General features: G+C 41.3%; 1 protein-coding gene across 2 annotated transcripts; it reads left to right on the top strand.

The window, feature by feature from the left end:
• The first annotated feature begins 389 nt into the window (after positions 1-389).
• On the top strand, positions 390-22,845 carry LOC137426985 (palmitoyltransferase ZDHHC2). Of its 2 annotated transcripts, XM_078769493.1 has the most exons (10): positions 390-411; positions 10,568-10,662; positions 10,969-11,089; positions 11,302-11,371; positions 14,135-14,167; positions 16,791-16,911; positions 17,703-17,835; positions 18,073-18,199; positions 21,363-21,481; positions 21,602-22,845. In XM_078769493.1, the coding sequence occupies exons 2-10, from the start codon at positions 10,603-10,605 to the stop codon at positions 21,643-21,645; spliced, it is 828 nt and encodes a 275-aa protein (XP_078625619.1). In that variant the 5' UTR covers positions 390-411; positions 10,568-10,602; the 3' UTR covers positions 21,646-22,845. The 2 variants fall into 2 exon arrangements, with proteins under 2 accessions (XP_078625619.1, XP_078625620.1); XM_078769494.1 differs by lacking the exon at positions 390-411 and having other exon boundaries at positions 10,508-10,662.
• Positions 22,846-23,165: the final 320 nt, after the last annotated feature.

The following is a 23,165-nucleotide window of genomic DNA, read 5'->3' as shown; positions in this document are numbered from 1 at the left end:
TGACAAAACTTGGTGGATGAGTTGGATAGGCGACAAGATGAAGCCGGTTACCTTTTGGTTCAGGTCCGGATCCAGATCCAGCCTATCGGTGGGATACAAAACATAAACTGCTCAGTATGCGCTCCACAAGTGCAGTTCTCGTTCAATGTTTTCATGCACAATGTTTGTCAATTCAGATATCGTCCATTGCTTTTGATTTCCATCTTCTCATTAACAGCATTATAAATTAATTTACTGCTGCATCTGTCAGGTCTGATTATTGTCATATTTAATGTCCCTTTTGTTGAGCAAGTGGAAGATAACTGGAAAATGATTTTGATGAATACATTGGTTGCAACAATGTTACTCAGCATGTGATGTATGTTTTTTTTTCTTCTTTTTCAGTGACCGTGAGGAATACAGAAGAGAAAGGTGAAATTTAGCATTGTAGCTGATTTTAATTTTATTTTAAGGGGAAGGGTTTTATTTAAGGCTTTTATTTAAGGCTTTTATTTAATTTTTAATTAATTTTTATTTTTATTTATTTAATTTTTTTATTTAATTTAATTTATTTAATTTTATTTTATTTAATTTTTATTTAATTTTATTTAATTTATTTAATTTTATTTAATTTTTTATTTAATTTTATTTAATTTAATTTTTAATTAATTTTTATTAATTAATTTTTTTTAATTTTTATTTAATTTTATTTAATTTTATTTAATTTTTATTTAAGGCTTTTATTTAAGTAAGTATGCAGTCATTATTTATCTCATGTCTGCTATTTCTGTAAATGTTATCTTGTGCTGCCAGTTCTGATAAAAGGTTCCTAAGGACCTACAATTGATTCCGTCATATCATCCTCACTCGAGCTTGTCTTTCCACGTTTCTTTCTCTCCAAAACAAACTTTTCAATGCATTCTCCACTTACTTATCTTTTCTGTTTCCATACACTATATATGGATTAGGTTATCCAGTCACAAAAAACAAGCTCTAGTGAACTTAAGATGGACTCAGTGTGAAATTGGTAATTGAACTTTTACTCAATTGTAGAAAATTAAATTTGGTTTATTCATTAAAATTTTAAGCAACTGCATCTTGTGTCTTGAAATTTCAATGTATCCTTCAAATTTGCCATCAAGTTCTGCAAAAGTCCTGGGTATCTGATGCAAAAGAAGAGTTTATGAATTCTCTAGAAGAGACCCTGGAATTTATATTAACAAGGACAGCACAATAGATTTGGGAAAAAAATAAAAAACAGGATGGTATTGAGCGATTGGCTCTGCTAGTACTTTATGTAGATCCTTAACATACAAGAGACGTTAAAAACAATAGCAAATATAGAATATGAATTCGGAGAAATGCTAAACTTGGTATTACTTGAATGCAGTATATACTTGTATTTCCCTGCAGAGGTCGTTGTTGCAAGTAGTTTTCAACGTTGCCTTGGGGCTTACATGGAGCAGTACAAGTTTAGTTTTTAACTCAACTGGACTATGTCCAGCTGAGTTTTTGTCGACACCCAGTGTCCGTCGTCCGTCCATCTGTTGTCTGTCTTTCTGTCTGTCTGTCTGTCGTCTGTAAACAATTCGACGTCTACGCTCTAAAAGTCACAAATATTGATTGAATTTGATGAAACTTGTTATGCAGCATCTTTAAGACATAAACTAGTTTGGGATTGCATTTGGGCGTTGCACGCCCAAAAATGGGCGCGACAGGGCGGCCATATTGAAAAATCAATTTTTGTCATATATTTTTAGCACATATAAACTATATAGTTTGTGGTTCTATTATGCATATTCTAACCATATTGATAAAGACCAGTTGAGTTCAGGTTCCCTGGAACCTCTAGTTTTTCTTGCAAGCAACGAAAAAACCCATTGTTCCATTACCTCTCATCTAATTAATTAATACAACCGTTTTTCAGACTGCTTGTCCATGCAATCATTACTTTCCAAGAAAAGTTACCAAATCTATCAAGTAAATAGAATGTGCACATAATACTGGTGTGATGGTCAAAATATCCTCACTGTATGTCAAAGTTTTCTTGCAAAGTTGGGGGCATTGGGGCATCTGTCAAAATATTGAATTTATTTCACAGTAAACTTTGTTCCGTCTTTCCACAAACTTATGTTTTTGTGGTTCTGCCTACACTCCTATTCACTGTGTTCAAATGTATTCTGAAACTCAATTGTGTGTGTGTGTGTGTGTGTGTGTGTGTGTGTGTGTGTGTGTGTGTGTGTGTGTGTGTGTGTGTGTGTGTGTGTGTGTGTGTGTGTGTGTGTGTGTGTGTGTGTGTTTTTTATTTATAGTTTTATAGTTTTACCGCCGCCACGGAAGGTGGGAGGAAGTTGTGTTTTCAACCCTGTCTGTTTGTCTGATTATGAAGGGGACATCTCAACGTTGTGGACGAATTCGGATGAAACTTAGTGGACTGGTTGGGTGTGTGACAAGGACAAATTGATTCGATTTTGGTGATGATCCCAATCCGATAATTTTAAAAGTGATTCTTCACCATTGAAAGGTGGAGCCAACAACTATACATAGCACGTTATTTCAAAAAGTTGTGGACGAGTTCTGAACAAACGAGGTGAATGAGTTGGTTAGGTGACAAGAACAAGCCGATTAGATTTTGGTTCAGGTCCGAATCCAGATCCGGCCTATAAGTGGGATAGAAACCATAAACTGTTCAGCCTGGCGGAGGTATGCGCTCTACTTGGTGCCATTCTAGAAAGTACTTCATATGAGTCTGTCATATTAGAGAAAAAGTGTTTGTAAAATGGTTAGTCTACTACTGTAATTGGTTAAAAAGGTAAGAAATTATATGAACAAATTTACCAGACTCGGCGGTATAATGGTGAGTGCTTCGAATCTTCTTGGTCGGCAGTTCGAACCTCGACTGAGTCTTACCAAAGACTTTAAAACTGAAATGGTTCATGATACTTACATGCTTGATGCTCATCATTTAAAAAGGATAGAGCACGGTCAAACAACCATAGGTTGGCAACCATTGTAAGGCTTTATGGGCAAAATGGCCTCTTACAATGAAGTTCCTTGTAAGCAAACTCATACAACAACAACAACAACAACAACAACAGGCATTTTAAGGCCATTTTCCCTGCTAGAGCGGGGGTTAGCCTTGCGATCCCCATGACAATCTTCTCTATTTTGCCCTATTTTCTGCATCTCTCCTTGTTAACCCCCTTGCCCACATTTCTTCTTCCACCATCTTTAGCCAAGTCTTTCTCGGTCTTCCCCGTCCTCTACTTCCTTCTACATTAATTTCCATCACTCTTCTCATCCAGTCACTTTCATCCTTCCTCAACACATGACCAAACCATCTCAACCTGTTCCTCTTCACAGCATCAATCACAGGCTCTATTCCCATCATCTTTCGCAATTCATCATTTGTCTTCCTCTCTCTCAACGATACTCAACACATCCACCGAACCATTCGCATGTCCACCCTTTCCAGCCTTCGTTGCTGCTCTACGTTCATTACCCATGTCTCGCTCCCATAAATCATAACACTTCTCACACATGCAGCATACACCTTTCCCTTCAGCTTCAACGACACTCCCCTCCTCGTCAGCACGCCACTCAGTTCCCGAAACTTCTTCCATGCACATCTCACTCTAGCAACCGTTGCCGAGTCTGATCCACCTTCTCCATTCAGCATGTCTCCTAGGTAGCAAAATGTTTTCACACCTTCCACCTTCATGCCATCTCCAAGATCCAACTCAACATTTCCTCCATCTGCAGCTCCCTCTGTGCACACCTTACATTTGAATGTATCTGCCACACTGGTTAATGACCCTCTCAGACCACTACATTTTTGATGAACCCACTCAGCGCACATTGTACATTGAATGGAGTTCACTCCGACACCTTTCCTGCACACAGCACATGGCCACTTCCCAGTTCTTTCCACCTCACCACATGCTTTACCGCTTGCCATCACCTTCGTCTTTCCGATATTCACCTTCAGACCTTTTGCCTCATGTTGAACTCTTGTTGTTTTATATTATTACCTCAGCCACCGAAGGTGAACAGAGGTTGTTTTCACCTGTTTGTCTGTCTGTTTCTCTGTAAGCAAGATATCTCAAAAAGTTTGGATGGATTTGGACGAAACTTGGTGTTCGGTTTGGATGTTTGACAGGGATGAACTGATTTGATTTTGGCGAAGATAGAATAATTTCTTAATTTATTCTTCACATTGAGAGATGGGCCAAAAATGATATATAGCACGATATCTTGAAAAGTCAAGTATGAATTCAGAGAAGCTTGGTGGGCAGGTTGGGTGTGTGACGAGGACGAATTGATTCGATTTTGTTGAAGATCCGGTTCTGGATCAGATACTAGAATTTTAAAAAGTGATTGTAAAGAACAACAACAAAGTTCATCTATTTATATATTTATTTATTTATTTCCCAACTCCAGCCTCGCTTCCCACCCCCCCCCACCCCATCCCCACCCTGGTCCAGCTCTTATTCCAGCTCATCGATTGTCTGTGACTCATGGCAAAGTTTGAGTGTGACAATCGATGATACCCAGAGATGTTCAATTGGATTTAAATCTGGTCAGATGGCAGGCCAGGGTGTCATGACATTAACTTTGACACTGGCAAAAGCGTTCCTTCATCGAATTGCTCTTTGTTTCAGCAGGGCATTTTCATGCACATATGATTCCTGGACAAAGTTGTTGAAGGGTAGGCAACACTTGCTGCTCTAAGATCTCACCAATGTATCAATCGGCCATTAGATTTCCATGGATATGGATCAAGTTTGTGCGAAAGATTTCAGCAACACCACCTCACACCACAACACTTCACATCCAAAATTTTTGGTTTCCTGGACAGACTGGGGCATATCTCTCATTTCCTCTTCTGTAGACCCATGCATGGCCATTGTGCCTTTCAAGGAGAAACCTGCGTTAGTCACTGAGCATAACCCATTGTACCTATCGGATGTGCTGATTTGACCACTGCAAACGTGATTGGATGTGTCACGATGCAAGTCTTGGATGCTGAACAGGACAACGAAAATGGATCCCTGCATCATGGAGACTCCTCAAGATGATGTTGACAATTATCCATTGAGGTCGAAGAAATGTGTTTGCAGTACTCTGGGCAGTTTCAAAACTGATTGCATAGATTGATCGTGCGAATGTATCTGCTCGGAGCATGAGTCCTTATCCTAGGATGTTTGCTTTGTGGCACATCTCTTGTTGATCCAGTGGCTTGGTAATGCCTTCTGAGGTCATAAGCAGTCCAACTATTCATGTTAAATAGCTTTGTAACATAAGAACCCGAGGGTGCATGAGTTGAAAGTGTAGAACGATTACTGTATCGCATGAGTTAATAATGGTACGTGGAAAATTGCAATCAGGTGTTCTGCACATCCCTCATGCCAAAAGGGTACTTGCAATTAATGTTGGAACAGTCCGACAACAATTGTGTGTGTTGGTGTGTGTTGTTTGCTGGGAATGGGGAACCGGGCTTGCTCTATGGACTCAGAACAGGTCTCGCTGGAGGTGAACTCAACAGAGTGTCCGAGTGTGAAAAGAGATTGCGTGCTGGTGCGAGGCCACCTGCATGGGATATTTATGACTATTAACTTCATTTGCGAATTAACTTCATTTAATTAACTTCATTTGCGTAAGGACGAAGGATGGGAACAGTGGTGAGTTTGAGGTGAAGGTGGGAGTGCATCAGGGGTCGGTACTAAGTCCACTACTATTTGTAGCTGTGATGGAGATGCTGGCTTGGAACGTAAAGGAGGGTTTACCGTGGGAGTTGTTGTATGCAGATGATCTGGTGTTGATTGCAGAAAGTATGGATGGACTGAAGGAGAAGATGAACAAGTGGAAGGAATGTATGGAGACAAAAGGTCTGAAGGTGAATATCGGAAAGACGAAGGTGATGGCAAGTGGTAAAGCATGTGGTGAGGTGGAAAGAACTGGGAAGTGGCCGTGTTCTGTGTGCAGGAAGGGTGTCAGAGTGAATTCCATTCAATGTACAATGTGTGCTGAGTGGGTTCATCAAAAATGTAGTGGTTTGAGAGGGTCATTAACCAGTGTGGCAGCTACATTCAAGTGTAAGGTGTGCACAGAGGGAGCTGCAGATGGAGGAAATGTTGAGTTGGATCTTGGAGATGGCATGAAGGTGGAAGGTGTGAAAACATTTTGTTACCTAGGAGACATGCTGAATGGAGAAGGTGGATCAGACTCGGCAACGGTTGCTAGAGTGAGATGTGCATGGAGGAAGTTTCGGGAACTGAGTGGCGTGCTGACGAGGAGGGGAGTGTCGTTGAAGCTGAAGGGAAAGGTGTATGCTGCATGTGTGAGAAGTGTTATGATTTATGGGAGCGAGACATGGGTAATGAACGTAGAGCAGCAACGAAGGCTGGAAAGGGTGGAAATGCGAATGGTTCGGTGGATGTGTTGAGTATCATTGAGAGAGAGGAAGACAAATGATGAATTGCGAAAGATGATGGGAATAGAGCCTGTGATGGATGCTGTGAAGAGAAACAGGTTGAGATGGTTTGGTCATGTGTTGAAGGATGAAAGTGCCTGGTTGAGAAGAGTGATGGAAATTAATGTAGAAGGAAGTAGAGGATGGGGAAGATTGAGAAAGACTTGGCTAAAGATGGTCGAAGAAGAAATGCGGGCAATCGGGTTAACAAGGGGAGATGCAGAAAATAGGGCAAAATGGAGAACTTTGTCATGGGGACCGCAAGGCTGACCCCCGCTCTAGCAGGGAAAATGGCCTTAAAATGCCTGTTGTGTTGTTGTATTTGCGCTAAAGATCTTCCGTGCTTATATTTCCAGACAATAATTTATTGATACTGGAGATACAGTCCCTTCTCAAAAAACAATAGGGATTGAAGGAAAAATAGTGGTTTCCATTTTAAAGTGGAGAGGGAACACTAACGCAAATACGATACGGAATACTGAGTGTGATGGCAGAGAAGAAATCCAACAACACCGCTTAGATGGACGATTATGGACTCAATGCCTTCTTAACTAATCCTCTCGCATAACAAACCCACACAGAGACACATTACGTGAGAGGAGAGAGAACAGAAGATGGTAAACGGAGGAAGATGACCCTTCCTCTTATGAGGTATCGGCGGATGGAGTGGCTTGTGGCAAGTCGGATTGGGACTCTAGGCGAGCTCGTTTGGTGACTCGTACTGCGAAACCTGGACTGTCGTAGCACAACCGATGACTTGCTCACTCACCTACCAGCCCACTTTAACTCGACCGACTTATTACAGGCTGAATTATTCCCACATTCATTATGAGTTGACTAATTAATCACCTTGCGCCTTAAGCCATTTTAACCCTCACTCCCCCTTCTCTTTGTAGACTCGTTCTGAAGCTTGCTTCAATGTACTAGAAAGGGACAGGGCAATACTTAACAGTTCTAACCGGAATTTTAAAATAAACAACCAAAAGGGGTGCGGGGATGAGCATTCACATCTGAAATCACACAGCAACCAGTAATAAAAGGTTCAGGAGTCCATGGAGGAGATGGCAACAATATTTCATGAGAATAATGCACAGTTCATAACCATGGGACTGCAAAATAAAGTCTTGGGCAGGCAAATCCACTTTATTGTGGTAGCAATGGCAGTAGGCTGGTGCTGTGGCAACATTGATGTTGTTAGGGTTGACTGCAGGTGATGATGGTGGCGGGTGGTCTTGGCAGTAGGTGGAGATGGCCAGCTCACATTCCTCCCTCTCCCCTTCCTACCCCCTTTGGGGAGGAAACGATGATGTGCCTGAAAAGTATATGAAAGGGCTGTTTTGCAAAGTAAAAGCCTTACCTGGCTCACAGTCAAGGAGGGTGACGGACTGTGGCATTAAACTCTATCTAAAATTTTGGGACATCAACAGTCCTATGAAATGCAATTTAACCTTACACTATCTAGCTGATCTCTATAAACCTTGTGGGGACGCCATTCTCAGAAAATCTGACGTCACATGCCACAGAATGTACCAGTGCCCAGTTGCTAGAAACTCGGATAATTTAACCACTGGATAAGAGCTAGCCTGTGGTTAAAAATTATTATCCAATGGTTAACTAACCGAGAGATAAAGTACAGTTGGATAAGGGGAGGAGAGCTGTCTGCCGGATAAGGGCTGAATAAGGTGTGGATAAACTTTTGATTGGTAGATGGCATCCCACAATGCATTGCACTGTCTCGTCTGCTTGTGAAGCTATCATGGCGGCTGAAGTCAGTCATACTAGAAAGAAGAAGGCATATTTTACTCCAACCGAACAGGATATGCTTTGTAGGGTGGCAGAAGATCATATAAAGCTCATTAGGAGTGAATTTTCCAACACCTTAATGAAGAATGTGAAGAGGAAGACGTGTTTGACGATCACACCTGCCGTCAACAGTGTCGGAGACGACTATCGATCGGCGGCGGAAGTGAAGGAGAAATTGTTCACCCATTGCCATGTAACTCGACAGACTCGACAGACTGATTGTCGTGCAGTCATTAGCTCTCAGGATACAGGTCCGTTTCATGTACACGCCATCTGCACTCTGACATAACTCCCGGAAATGGAAAGAGACCCGTTTGAACACTGAAAACGTTGGCACATGCATACATGACACATTGGATGAACACATTTGTGGAATTTCCTTTCAACGTTCGCCGGACAGAGGTCGAACAAAGCTGGATCATCTGCCATTTTGAATTGGACAAACTTATGTGTGTGTCACTGGATAAATTTTATCTGCCGGATAGGTGACTTATCCACAAGGATAGTGCTTATCTGAGTGTATAGCAACAGGACACAGATGAGACTTGGATAAAGTTGAACGGAAAAATCACCAATTTATCCAGCGGGTAAAGTTATCCGGGCTTTCAGCAATGGAACCTGTCCAGTGGCTAACATTTATCTGCTGGATAGGTGATTTATCCACAAGGATAGTGCTTATCTGAGTGTATAGCAACAGGACACAGACGAGACTTGGATAAAGTTAAACGGAAAAATCACTCATTTATCCTGAGGATAAAGTTATCCAGGCTTTGAGCAACATAACCTATCCATTGGATAAATTTTATCTGCCAGATAGGTGATTTATCTACAAGATGGTGCTTGTTATGATTTATGGGAGTGAGACATGGGTAATGAACGTAGAGCAGCAACGAAGGCTGGAAAGGGTGGAAATGCGAATGGTTCGATGGATGTGTGGAGTATCGTTGAGAGAGAGGAAGACAAATGATGAATTGTGAAAGATGATGGGAATCGAGCCTGTGATAGATGCTGTGAAGGGGAACAGGTTGAGATGGTTTGGTCATGTGTTGAGGAGGGATGAAAGTGACTGGTTGAGAAGAGTGATGGAAATGAATGTGGAAGGAAGTAGAGGACGGGGAAGACCGAGAAAGACTTGGCTAAAGGTGGTGGAAGAAGAAATGCGGGCAAGGGGGTTAACAAGGGGAGATGCAGAAAATAGGGCAAGATGGAGAACATTGTCATGGGGACCGCAAGGCTAACCCCCGCTCTTGCAGGGAAAATGGCCTTTAAAATGCCAACAACAAACACATGGTGCTTATCTGGGTTTCTTGCAACCGGGCCCAGGAAACAAACAAAAAAAAAAAGTGAATGAAACTTAGAGAAATGTTCTTTCACATGCAGCTAACCGCATCATTGTATCCCATTCCATTATTTATTTGTATTGCAGTTTGAATTTATAATAATTTGTGTACACTGTATAGAGTCTATAGACTATAAAATGTATCATTACATACCAGTGACAAAATGTTTATTGAATAGCATTGCATGCTTGCCTGGACTCCAGTGACCACCAGTTGTGGTTTGCTGCACGGCATTTAACCACTTATTTTGTCTTTCTGGTGTTATTTTTCTGGAAAGCATTTGTAGAAGGACAAGTTTTCACACGCTTTTAGATTGCGGTTAATACACAACGCAGCTTCACAGTTGTTGGCCATTTTTACGACTTGGACGTTTTCAAATCCGACAACGCACGTTGTGTGCCACTATGCGTCGTCAAGTGATTGAATAAATCATGAAAATAATATAGCTTTCCTCGTTAGCTCATTAATAATATAGCCTCGTTAGCTTTCCCCTTGATTAATTTTTAACTGCACTCAAAATGGCAGATGCGGAAGTGACCTGAGGTCATTGTCCGTCCATGGAGCAATGGAGCATGCTCACCACTGAGGCCCTTTGGAGTTAGGCCGGCCACTCACAAGGACACAAATTTGATAATACACCCCAAAACGGTATGGCTAAGACACAGAAATGGGATGAAAACAATTAACACAGGAAAAATTATAACAGAGACAGGACGGAACAGATGCGGAAAACTCAGCTTTGAGGTTCAAGGCAGGTAAGAAGCAACGTCTAACACACTCAGACCTGGAACCAGGAGTGAACTTCTTTAGCTGTTTGATTGTTATGTTTATCTGGATTGTGTAATTTATGTTTCATTCTCAAAGTTATTAGAATTTGTTGGCATTTTATATGCAAAACACAAGTATGCAACCACTGATTAGTCTGTTTTATAGACAGGTGTTTGGTTGACCGGCTTTATATCTTATGTTGCAGTGGCCTACCTTCTGGCATATCACATCTTCTTTGCTATGTTCATATGGTCTTTTTGTCAAACAATTTTCACTCCACCCAGGAGGCCTTCAAAAGAGGTGAGTTTTTTTTTCTGCTGGGGTGGGAGGGAGTGGGCGAGGAGGGGGCGGTGTAAGGGGCGGTGAAATGAAGAAAGTGCAGCTCTTTGATGAGAATCCAAACAAAATTGATCAATATGATAACATAGTAGAAGGTACACACTGTTAATGTTTGCTTCTACTGTCATCAATGGCTTGTATTCACTTTGATATTTGCTTTGTTTGTATGCCACATGTCCTGCCTTTCAGCTATTTTGCCATTGCACCGTCATATCCATTATTGATAACCAAGCCACACTAATGGGCTATACGTCTCTCATCTTGCAGTACTGCTTGGCTCCATATGATGGGGAAGCTATGGAGGCTGATGGGTCCATAGAGATGCAAAAGGAGATTCTGAAGCGAACGGCAAAAGGATTGCCCTTATTTACACGCACAGAGTCTGGTGGTGAGGGGTTGAAAGGGTGTGAATTGGAATAAAAACATTATATTTTGAAGTGAAAAGGAGAAGGTTTGCACTTCTGTATTTGTAAATATAATTTGGGAAAATTGAGTTGCAAGCATAGGTAGCAAGTGCTGGTGTGGTAAACCAAGATTGGCGTGTTATACCACATGTTGAGCAGGAAAAAAGGTCTTCCTTTTCATGTCTCATGTCTGCAGCTCTCCGTTACTGTGAGCGTTGCCAACTGATCAAACCTGACAGGTGCCATCATTGCTCTGTTTGTGATATGTAAGTTTTTACAAGATGGAATTAAAATACAGACTTACGCGCACATTCTTAAAGGTTGCTGTCTTTGGTAATTCTAAGGAAATTATCTTTCATTGATTCAATTGTTGAATGAAGATTATCTTCTTTCATCCTGCCTTACATTGGGTACATTGGGTACATTTGAGTACCAGTACACTGGTAATTCCCTGTTTATCGTAAAAAGGCGACAAACAGGGTTGGCGGCAGGAAGGGCATCCAGCCGTAAAACATTGCTTCAAAAAGGGGACCAAAAAACAACAACAACCACGGTCCCCGAAAAGGCCAACCCCCGCTTTGCGGGGAAAAAATGGCCTCTAAACGGTGGGTTTTTTAAAAATCCTGCCTCTGTAATATATGACCCCTCCCCACACCCACACCCTCCCCCCATTTTATTTCCGGTTTCCTAATCCCCTTATTTTTAACTGATGCTTCTAGTCATTGAAAATTCGCAGTTTTAATTTGGCAACCAAACCTTCAGGGGTCGAAACTTTTTTTTTTTTTGCTAATGGGATCAACTCTATATTGTAACCACTGTAATTCTGGTATACTATGGTAAAGTATCTTTGTTTGATGTACCATCTACTGGAGAAACTGCTGTTTTCCCAGTGATTGCTTTAGCTGAGGATTGGGTACATTGGTTAGCTATCGATGAGGACGTTGGACTCGGCATCCTTGAGATTGTTGGTTCAAACCCAGGTGAAGGCTATATGAGCTCACCAAGCCAGTTTTAACCCTAAAGCATTCAAAAGCTTTGTTCTCATGAGAATATCCTTGCTGCTATTAGATTGTCGATCACCCCATCTGGTTTGCCAATTCATTACTGTGCATGTAACCGCACGGCAGTGGGTTTCCATCATTTCTGGGCGCTTGGTTATTTTGCTGATGCAGTTCCCTTCCCATAAATCACTTCACGAATTTATCATTTGGCCAGAGTACTGGCCCACAATGGCCGACTCTTTGTTTATTTTTATGGTAATCTGGGGTTTTTAACATTCATGAGCGAATCCCAGTAGATCGGGTAGCTGGCTTAAACTCTCCTCCGAATGATTGCTTGCTATCTTTCTTTTAAAAGTAGTCCGACCCATAATTGTGCCCAAACTAGACAACTCAAAGACAAGTACTCTGCTTCTTAGTTATGCTGCCAGGTTGGTTAGATCACTAATGATCTTCAGGGAGGGGATCATCTGCCTGGCCCACCTCGTCTTGTCGACACCTTGTGGTTGAGTCTTAATAAAGAAATTGAAAAAAAAGATCTCAGAACAACTTGCTATCTCCGAAAAGATAGGCCTGCACAAATCCCACAAACCGAATAGAAACAAGAAAGAGCGATCAGAGATTGCAGACCCTCGCCAGGACGTGTTTTTAGTGTTTTTAAGGCTTTTGTGTTTAAACAAATATGGTGGCCGAACCACGTGACCGATGATGCCATCGTTTTTTTTCTCTCCACCAATTTATCCCTAGATGACGCTCAAGAAATTTCATCTTGATCGGATGAAGTTCTGTACTTGTCGGATTATGACGTCATAGGTTCCTCCATTATGACATCATCATTAACATATTTTATTCCCCATGGAGAGTTCTTTACAATGAGCCATGTCTCATTTTTTTCTATGCAGCGCTTTCGGAGATATAGAGGTGCAAAGTTTTTTGTTTTTTCCAAGATGGCGCCCATACCACGTGACCATACCACGATACCATACCACGACCATACCCATACCATACCATACCCATATACACGACCATACGACCATACCTATGACCATACCACGTGACGTAATAACGTCGTAATGATTTTAAAATTCTACAGGATGAGTTGTGCCTATGGTGAAAATTTTCTGTCATTCGGACCAACGTTTGCAGAGAAAATCATATTTATTCCATGCGGACAAACAAACAAACAGACAGACAAACAAACAAACAAACAAGAAATGTGTTGTGCATACCACGATACTTGCAAAATCCCTAAAATAAGTTGTTGGCGTATGATGACCTCAAAAATAATTAGGGGTTGAATTCAGCGACATGATGAGCAAATCCTCTTCAAATTTCAAGTTAATTTGATGAAAATAGAGGATTTTAGGAATATGGCCTATGTTGACCTCAAAAATAGTTGGTGGTTGAATTCATTGACCAGATATGCAAACCTTCTTCATATTTCAAGTCAATCACATGAAAATTGAGTATTTTAGTAATATGACAAAGTTGGTGACCTTTGGCCTATGTTGACATATTGACCTTTTGACCCCAAAAACCATAGGCTTCTTGCTTATGACAAACTCTACTATTTGTTGAAGTTTCGTGAAGATTGGTTGAAAATTGTGACCTGTAGGCGAGTGATATACAGAATAATGCACAAGACCAACCAATATATTTGAAAAAATCTTCGATTTTCGCAAGTAACAAACAAACCGACTCAAATGCAATACCCTTTCCTCTGGCGAGGGTAATCAAATATATTGTGCTTCTGGCTGGATGGGCATCGAGGACTAAATGCAACTACCAAAATGAACTTGTTTTGTGAGAGTTAACCTCACGTACTTGCAGATTGGTTCAATTTCATTATTTGGTCGTTGTAGGGTTTGTATATTTGCACTCTATGCCATACGAAAATGTTATTAGGGCAAAATAACTGCATATGGCTTGATAAAATAATCATTGTTCTGGATAACCTCAAAGACATGTCTGCCACAAAAAGCATTATGTTGCATCTCTGTTTTGGTTATAATAATTTTATATTGTTTGCAGATGCGTTTTGAAAATGGATCATCACTGCCCATGGTATGTTTTTTTTTTTTTTTTTAGAACATTGAGATCGTACTGTGGAGGAATAACACATACCCGTTTCACTCCATTGATTGCTAAATATACCACAGTGTGGCTGGAAGGAGTGCTTCTATCTTTTTATGTTTTATATTCGGTATATTTGCCAAAATGGCCTTTTTCTTATTTTGTACATGGAATTATATGAAGATGTTTAATTAAGTTATCTGACCTGGACAAACGCCATCCGTCACTACGACGTCATGACTGTAGCCCAAGAAGGGCCTCTTGCAACTGCAAAGATGCCGAGATTAAATTCTGTCACCAAGCGTGTTGCCCTGACGAGCTCTAATAAAGGGGCAAAACTAGTCGGTAGCTTCGCTTTTCATCTGCTTGGTGACAGCAAGTCACCTTATGCCACTTTTGCACCTAATGCCCCGGATCCACAGAGCAAAATAAATGCTTTAAAAAGATTAACGATTTTTCAACATAAAGCCTTCATGTTGGGAGGAAGGTATTTCATCATCAAATGTGTTCAGGATCAAGTTTCAACTGGTAAACTTTTCATACAAAATTGGTACAATGGAACTTGGCTTCCTGGCATAAGGTGCTTGCTTGCTAACCAAAGGATGGCATTGTGAAGAATTGCTAAATTCTCCCCCTCTGCCCTCTAGTTCCATTACCAACAGATTGTCTTTGGCTCCGTCCTTCAGCAATCTAAAAAGTCTCCCATTATATATTGCCAATAATGTGGTCATGGTTATAATTTCAAAAAGCATCTTGTAATTGTGTTAAGCAGTTTATAAAATTTGCTTTAGCAGAGATCGCTTATGGTTCCCAGGATTGTCAACTCGTAATACTAGCCAATTGGTAGCACTTGAAATTCCGCCTTATGAAAACAAATACAAAAAACAACAACATGCATTTTAAGGCCATTTTCCCTGCTAGAGCGGGGGTTAGCCTTGCGGTCCCCATGACAATCTTCTCCATTTTGCCCTATTTTCTGCATCTCCCCTTGTTAACCCCCTTGCCCGCACAGTTCACTACTTTAAAAATAGCCCCCCCCCCCCCCCCCCCCCCCGAGTGGGCTGACGGTCACATCTGGCGGTTGTAATTCAGACCTCTGCTGATTTGGAGGAATCCCCTCTCCCCTAACCCCACCCCCCCACCCCCCCCCCCGGTCCCTTTCCGGGAGCTCCATCATCCAAAATTGAAAAGTCGGAGCCTGAATGATTTTGCGGGCCATTGAGTAGAAGGGCTTTATCAGGTTTCAGAGCAATCAGCTGGTAAATAAGGGAAGAGTAGGGATCCAATTCCTGGGTGGAGATGAACCCAGAATGAATGAGTGGAGGTGAGCAGTTATCCTGGATTTTGGTAGTTTCACCAGAAGGGGGAGATGTTGTGGAGGGAACTGTGTGTGCCCTGCAGAAACCCAAGGGGACAAAGCACGGAGAGAGCAGAAGGTGCAAGACCAGAAATTAGGTGGAGTAGACAGAGATACCACTGACAGCAAAGTGATAGGCCCATAGACTCAGCATCATCGTGAGAGATTCCAACGACCTTGCATGCCTTGGTTTCCATGGCGTCAAGCTGAGCAAGATGTGAGGCAGTGGAGCCAGCTCAGAGGGGAAAGGAGTACTCCATCAAGCTGCTGTTGAAGGCCTTGTAGGTGGGTTGGCATTCAGGTGTGCCAAGGAAGGACTTTGTATGATGCAGGATGCCCAGTCAGTGAGTGACTGGCTTTGGAAGTCAACTTCGATGTGGTTTGCCCAAGAAAGATCATTGCTGATAGTGAAACCCAGGGGTTTGAGTGACTGAACTTCCTCAAAAAGATTGTTAAGAAAGTGTATGGGAGGGTTTGCCATACGGTCATTTCGGAGGAGAGATTGTGAGATTTGTGAGGATTGAAAGATATATTCCAAGTGTTTGACCAGTTTGTGATTTTGTCAACGTCTGAAGAGAAAGAAGGAAGAAGCTGCTGCCCACTTGTCTGAAGGATGAGGGATGTCACGGCAGATGGTGGAGTCATCAGCAAAGAGATAAAGAGGATTTTCCCAAGAGTCAGAGAGATCACTGATGAAGAACAGGAATTGGACGGGACACAGAACAATGCCTTGGGGAAATCCAGCCTTGACAGGGAGAGGATATGAAAGGATTGCATTGAGAGCCACACGTTGGCCTTTGTGATGGGAGGAAGATCATTCATCATCAATTGTGTTCAGGATCAAATTTCATCTGGTAAAGTCTTCATCCAAAATTGGTGGAATGGAACTTGACTCTGTGGATCCAGTGACATAAGGTGCTTACTAACCAAAATATGGCATTGTGAAGAATTGCTAAATATACTTTGCTCATTATGTTTGATGCCAAATGCGAAGTGAGGATTGAAAAGTGCTGCCTGTGTTTCATTGGATATTTGTTTAGAGGTCAGTAAAAGCAAATGCAACAGCAGCTTTACAGTGCACAACAGTTTTTGTGCTTTAGTAAAATATTGCTTGCATTTGTCAAAACTTCGATTTTACTTTTTATTTCGTTTTTTGCTTTTCTTGCTGCCTGTTCAATATGTTGGCAAACCCATGTAATGTTGTGAAAACTGTTGCTTCCTGCCCCTTATTCCCTGTCCAAACACCTGAATGTTTAGGGTTAACAATTGTGTGGGCTTTTCCAACTACAAATTCTTCCTACTTTTCCTTGGCTACGCCACTCTTTACTGCATCTTCATCACTGCCACCGTACTGAAATACTTCATCCGCTACTGGGAGGTCTGTACTCTACTTGTGATGTGATGTTATAAGACTTGGGTCTCATTTACTAAAACCAATGCTATGGTTTTGTCTACCTTTATCGAGAGAGTCCCCCCGCAGAGTCCCCCCGCAGAGTCCCCCCCGCAGAGTCGCCCCGCAGAGTCGCCCCGCAGAGTCGCCCCGCAGAGTCGCCCTGCACAATATTTTCCCATTTGTTTCAGAACCAGAAGAAACATGACTTCCATTATAATGGCATCAGGATCCTCACTACTGAGGAAAAGGCACTGGCTGGAAGTTGCCTATGAAAGGACTAACTACCAGCTGTGCCTTTTTTTGCTGTCACATGGCCATTCCTTAATGGCCATGTGACAGCAAAACTCTTTTAGACTGTTTTTAGACTCGACCCTCTTGGTGTTTAACACAATGCTACACGTTTGTAGAGCAAAACGACGTTTTTGTATTGCTCACATCATTGTTCCCTTTTTATTGAAAAGATTGTTACACCATCTTACTTATGACAAATTGCAACCGGATGGTCGTTGTAAACTTTGTATGTAACCCATGTAACATTTGATTAATTATGCTGACGTGCCCCTGTTTGCATTTGAAACAAGAGCGTCATACATGGATCACTTCCAGAACGCTTTTGATGACTTTTTTGAGCAAAGCATGCTGGGAAATTGACATCCCTAAACCAACATGTGAGCAAAAGTTGGAATAAGTCCAACTGGAATAAGTATAGTAGGAGTATTTGGGCCTTAGGCCACAACTTGTGCCGTTGTGCTATACACCCACTTCTTCTTTTTCAGGATGGTCTTCCAAGCACCCCAGCCAAATTCCATGTCCTGTTCCTGTTTTTCGTTGCGGCGATGTTTGCTGTTAGCCTTGGTCTCTTGTTTGGCTACCACTGCTGGCTTGTTTCCACAAACGTCTCTACTCTCGGTCAGCCACGCTGCTAACTAGATAGCTTGTAGGTTGGAAGTGGTGGGTCATCGGTTGACTATAGTGTCGTGTTATTTGAATTTTCGTGCTGATAAGATGACTCCAGAGTTTCAATAAAGTAGATTTGTTTCTGCTAGACTAGAATTGCCTGCTTGTTGGACAATTTCAGCAATAAGGGAAACTTTGTGGGTTGAAGAACAAAAAGTTGTCGGAAAGCTTTTCTATCTTCCATTGCAGAAGCGTTTCGTGCTCCGGTGTTTGAGTATGGAACAGATCGTTCTGGATTTGATCTGGGTGTTAGGAGCAACCTGCGGCAGGTCTTTGGACCATCATCACGTGTCTGGTTCCTCCCTGTATTTTCCAGGTGTGTGTGTGACTGCGTGTGACTTCATTTTATGTTGTTATGATAATGCGGCTATTGCCATATCATCGATGAATATGAATTGCGATCTAATCTTTGAAGTACTCTTATCCAAGTGCCGTTCAGAAATATGATGCATATATTGCATAGTACATACCTATCTTTATTATAATCCTTTTTATGCCTCCGCCCTGAAGGTGGCCGGAGGCATTGTGTTTTCCAGTTGTCTGTCCATACGGGCTAAACCTCGTTTTTTCAGCAACCATATGTCTGATTGAAACAAAACTTTCAGGGTAGTAGTGACACCCATGCTTTTTATGCTAATTGTGATGTCATAGGTCACGTGGTATGGTAGCCATCTTGGATTAAACACAAATAATTAAAAAAATTATTTCTCGGAAACCGCTGAATGGAAAAATTTGAAACTTGGCACATTGGCAAGTACTCCCAATGGGGAACAAAAGCATGATAATGATATCATAGGTGAAGTGGTACATCAGCCAAAAGTGTTTTAATCGAATTCCTTATCCTAAAAATCTGAAATTGCATGTACATGATCTTTGACCCATTTGTATTGAAATATGAAATATATGGCATCATAGGTCACATGGTTTGGCAGCCATATTGGATTTAACCTAAAACCTTTAAAAAACACCTTCTCCCAAACCACCAAATTGATTGACTCGAAACTTTACGTGTGTCATTGACTAGGCATGGCGATTAAAAGATGATCATGAAAACATCATTGGTCACATGGTGTGGCAGCCATATTGGATTGAAGGAAAATATTAAATAATTATATCTCTGAAACCGCTTACCCTATTGATGCGAAATTTTACAAATACCATCTAACAGCACTGCTGCATATCGTTTGAAAATGATGATGTCGTCGGTCATGTGGTTTGGCAGCCACCTTGGATAGAAAAACGAACCTTATCCGATCAGCACGAAACTTCACAAACGTGATCCCCTACCCATACATATGCAGTGTGTACAGTTTTTTCAGGTCATATGTCATGTGGTATGGCAGCCATATTAGCTTGAAAGCCGATATTTTAAAAATTCCCTTCTCTGAAACTGCTTCACCGATCGATGTGAAACCTGTCATGGCTGGTGAAAATGTGATACTTGAAAACAGCTGAATGGATTAAAATCAAACTTGTTTATTTTTAGGACAGCGAACGATGGCTTCCACCCGTTGTGGGACTATGTGGAGGCATATTGGCGACACATTCGCATTGTCCTCGTTTAATCTTGTTTTTATACCGCTTTTGTATTAATTCTTTTTTTTACAGGATTTATTTTCATGGCAGAGTTGCAACACAAATCATGCAGACAAATTCATAAGACAACACTGGATCTGGTCAGCGAGACTTCCAAAAGACAAAGCCATTGAGCTTGGGTGGAAGTACCGTAACCTCCCGGGGCACTTTGGGTATCAGCGCTGCTATCTTTATGATGTTGCCTTTCTCTTCGCACTCAGTGGGGTAATTCAGGAGAAATTTCCACCTCCCTATGGATGCCAATCTATGGGGTTTGTCTGTGCTCTATCCTTTAAATGCTGAACGCCGAGCAAAGACGTAGCACGTACCATTTTAAAGTCTTTGGTGTTACTCAGTCAGGGTTGGAATTGAACCTCCAACGTCCCAAACTTAGTGGACAAACAAAAACGGTCATTATGCCACCAAAAATGTTTACTTTATCAGGTAAATTAAGCTTTTATAAATCAAAAAGAGTATAATATGTATTTTGGTAAGGCGAATTATACAGCGCTGATAAAATTGATATTTTTTTTCGACTATTTGTACATATGGTGCCCTTGGGATGAAGCAAGGATAAGAACATACGTTATGTTTTCATTTTTGTCTGTTTAATTATATATTAGCTTTGGGTGAATATCCAGATTCGGATACTGAATTTTTTTTACATGATTCTTCACCATTGAGTAATTGGGCTAAAACTGATATATAGCATGGTGTCTCAAAAAGTTAAGGACGGATTCGGACGAAACTTGGTGGACAGGTTGGGTGTTGTGACAAGGACGAATGGATTAGATTTTGGTGAAGTTCTGGATCGGATACGAGAATTATTTTTTCATGGTGATTTTTCACCATTTACTGATCGGGCCAAAAACAATATGTAGCATGATATTTCAAAAAGTTGTGGACGAGTTATAACAAAGCTTGGTTGATGAGTTTGTTAGGTGACAAGAACAAGCCGATTAGATTTTGGTTCAGGTCCAAATCCAGATCCCGGCCTATCATTGGATACAAAACAAAACTGTTCAGCCTGGCGGAGGTATGCACTCTACCGAGTGCTTGTTCCAGTTTTCTGTTAGAAGAATCTGATTAAGTACATAATTATTGCAAATTAATTCCTCTTTTCAAAAATATTAAATCTTGGTTTTTTTTGGCCAACACTCATAGGTTAACATTCCTCTTCTTTTATCTGCAGCACAGAAGTAAAAGTTTGCATCAACTTTATTCTGGGAGTGTGGCTGTTATACCGAATTCCTGTTGATTAGATGCAGGAATTTTTGTTCAGGGTGCCGGTGATAAATCGCCTACTCTTCACGAAGAACAGTGTGGTATATTTAATATCCACCAACTAATGCTGGCAGATGGGACGCCACTTTAACGTCCATCCAAGGGACGGTACACCCATTGATCATTCACCCTGACTGTGAAACACCAGGAAGACAGTTTATAGCTGGGTCGTCGAGATTCAAACTCGTAGTAGGCAACTCTAAAGTGAGTGTGCTTACTCTAGAGCTTACCCCTTGCCAGCCTTATACAGCAGGCTGACAGTTTATAGCTGGGCCAGGATTCTAACGTGCGAACATATTAAGTAGAATTAATGGCTGACTTACAAAATATTGCAAAAATCCTCAAAATGAATCCTTTACAATTCCGTTTTAGGAATGTAATCAAGTCTCAATTTCGAGTGTAAGTGCAAAAGGGTGTAAAGAGACTTGATGTAAAAGCGAACTGTTTTTTGTTGTTGTTGTTCAGAGTAGATTGATTTGTTACTCGCATGTCTGTTATTACTGATATCAACAACAATGCCATGCACACCATTAAAATGAGGTTTTCCTTCCACCACTCACCCCACTCCCCAACCTCATCCATTTTCCCTTCTCTTCTTCAAAAACACCCCCCTATGGTAGTGTGGGTGATGGTTTGTCCTTCCCAGTGAAAAGTGTACCTGAGTCGTGCAGCCACCTCTTAGGTGCAGTGAACACGTGGGAGGAAGAGGGAGACTCTAATGAGGAAGGCACCATCTTTGGTGGGTCGCATCTTTGATCGTTTTGCCAACAATTTGATCAGGCATTTTATACAACCTGCTATGATGGTGCTTTGCAGAATAGAAAATCGACATGATCACGTTTTTTTATTTTTCTTCCAGTTAAGGCAGGAACAGCTGGTGTCGTCTTTGAAAGCGAGTCGTGAAAAACCAACGATCATGGCCGTGATCCATGGATCCAGGCCCATCTTCCTCCTTCTGTGCTGCTGAGCTTTACACTTGCTTCCTGCCAGTTAGGATCACAGAAGGTTTGAACTGCTTTCAAAATGGAAACTTGGGTTTTGAAAGAAATTATGCTCCAATCGACCAATATTTGGTCCAAATCAAAGGATCATAGAAAGGGAGAATGTTGTGCATACAATTTCCAGCGTATGATGTTATGTATCGCTTGGGGAGTGAAGCAAAATCCCTGGCGGAGGGCGCAGCGGGGTTTGGCAAAGGTTGTTCAGTGTACATGACCCACAGAGCTACCGACATATTTCTTCCTTGTGTGTATATATTGCAGTGTATCATTAAATTGGACCATTGTGTGGTAGGGACATGTAAAACGAATATTATTTATTGTGCAATTGACCAATTGTTGGTGCACTCGAAACAAAATATTACAGCGAGAATGATTCAAATGTACATAATAAGTGTAAATGTTTCTCGGCTTTGTCCTACCCTGACCTCCAGTGCATAACCAGCAATGTATGTGAAAAATAATGTGTGTTGTGTACAAAAACTACCACAGTTGGTTCCTGAATTTGATTCGGTGCAAGGAAATGCATTTGTTTTAAGAGAAGTGCTCTTCTCCTTTAAAAAAAAAAAGACTATTTCCTCATGGAAAGCATAAATTAATTGTAATATCCCATTATTTTAGTCACCCTCTTTTATTGTATTGCTGTTGGCAAATAACTTGCTAAAATCGTCCCACTGTGTATTTATCATGAGGTGAAAAGTGTTTTTGACAAAATGTCCTGGTCACAAAATGTCCCAAGGAAGCTCCTGGTCAGTATTGGGCCACATTTAGATTCTCAACTGGAAACATTTTTTACAACTGAAGAGATGGTGTGACGTTGACTTTGAACAGTATTGGAATATTTTACATGATTATTCACCATCAAAAAACAAGTTTGTTTGACAATCAAAGGCCTTGCCTCGTATCTTGAGAGATTGGTAAATCTTGTGCTGAGCCTTCTCGTCCCTGTAAGACATTATGTACATGTGTGTATATATATGTATGATGGACTTCAATAACGCTCATTAAACTGTTTCCAAAGTTAGCTTTGAGCTATAGGTGCTGGTGGGGATTGTTGTGGAAGTAATTCACTTTAATAGTGGCAATAAAGATTATAAGCAGGTAATTTGCATCATTGGTGTGTTTGTATTTCTGCGTGAGGGGGGTGGTGGGGTGGGGACCTTACCTTCTCAGGGAATGACTGCACCCAAACAATCCCAGTAAAATGTGCCCCACAATATTACAGAACCACCAGAACCCTTGACTGTTGAAACCAAGCATTTGGCGTTGTGGAGTTCCTTAGGTTGGCGCCACATGTGAACTCGTCCGTTTTTCGAGAACATGGTGAAGGATGATTCATCTGACCATATCACATTTCTCTACTGCTCGGGAGTGCATTGCCTGTGCTCTTTGCACCACTGGACTCGCAAACGTGCATTGCCAGGT

Source organism: Myxine glutinosa, unplaced genomic scaffold, assembly GCF_964187855.1.
Source record: "Myxine glutinosa unplaced genomic scaffold, kmMyxGlut1.1 SCAFFOLD_2792, whole genome shotgun sequence".
Taxonomy (NCBI): domain Eukaryota; kingdom Metazoa; phylum Chordata; class Myxini; order Myxiniformes; family Myxinidae; genus Myxine; species Myxine glutinosa.
This window is presented reverse-complemented; position numbering and strand designations above follow the sequence as displayed.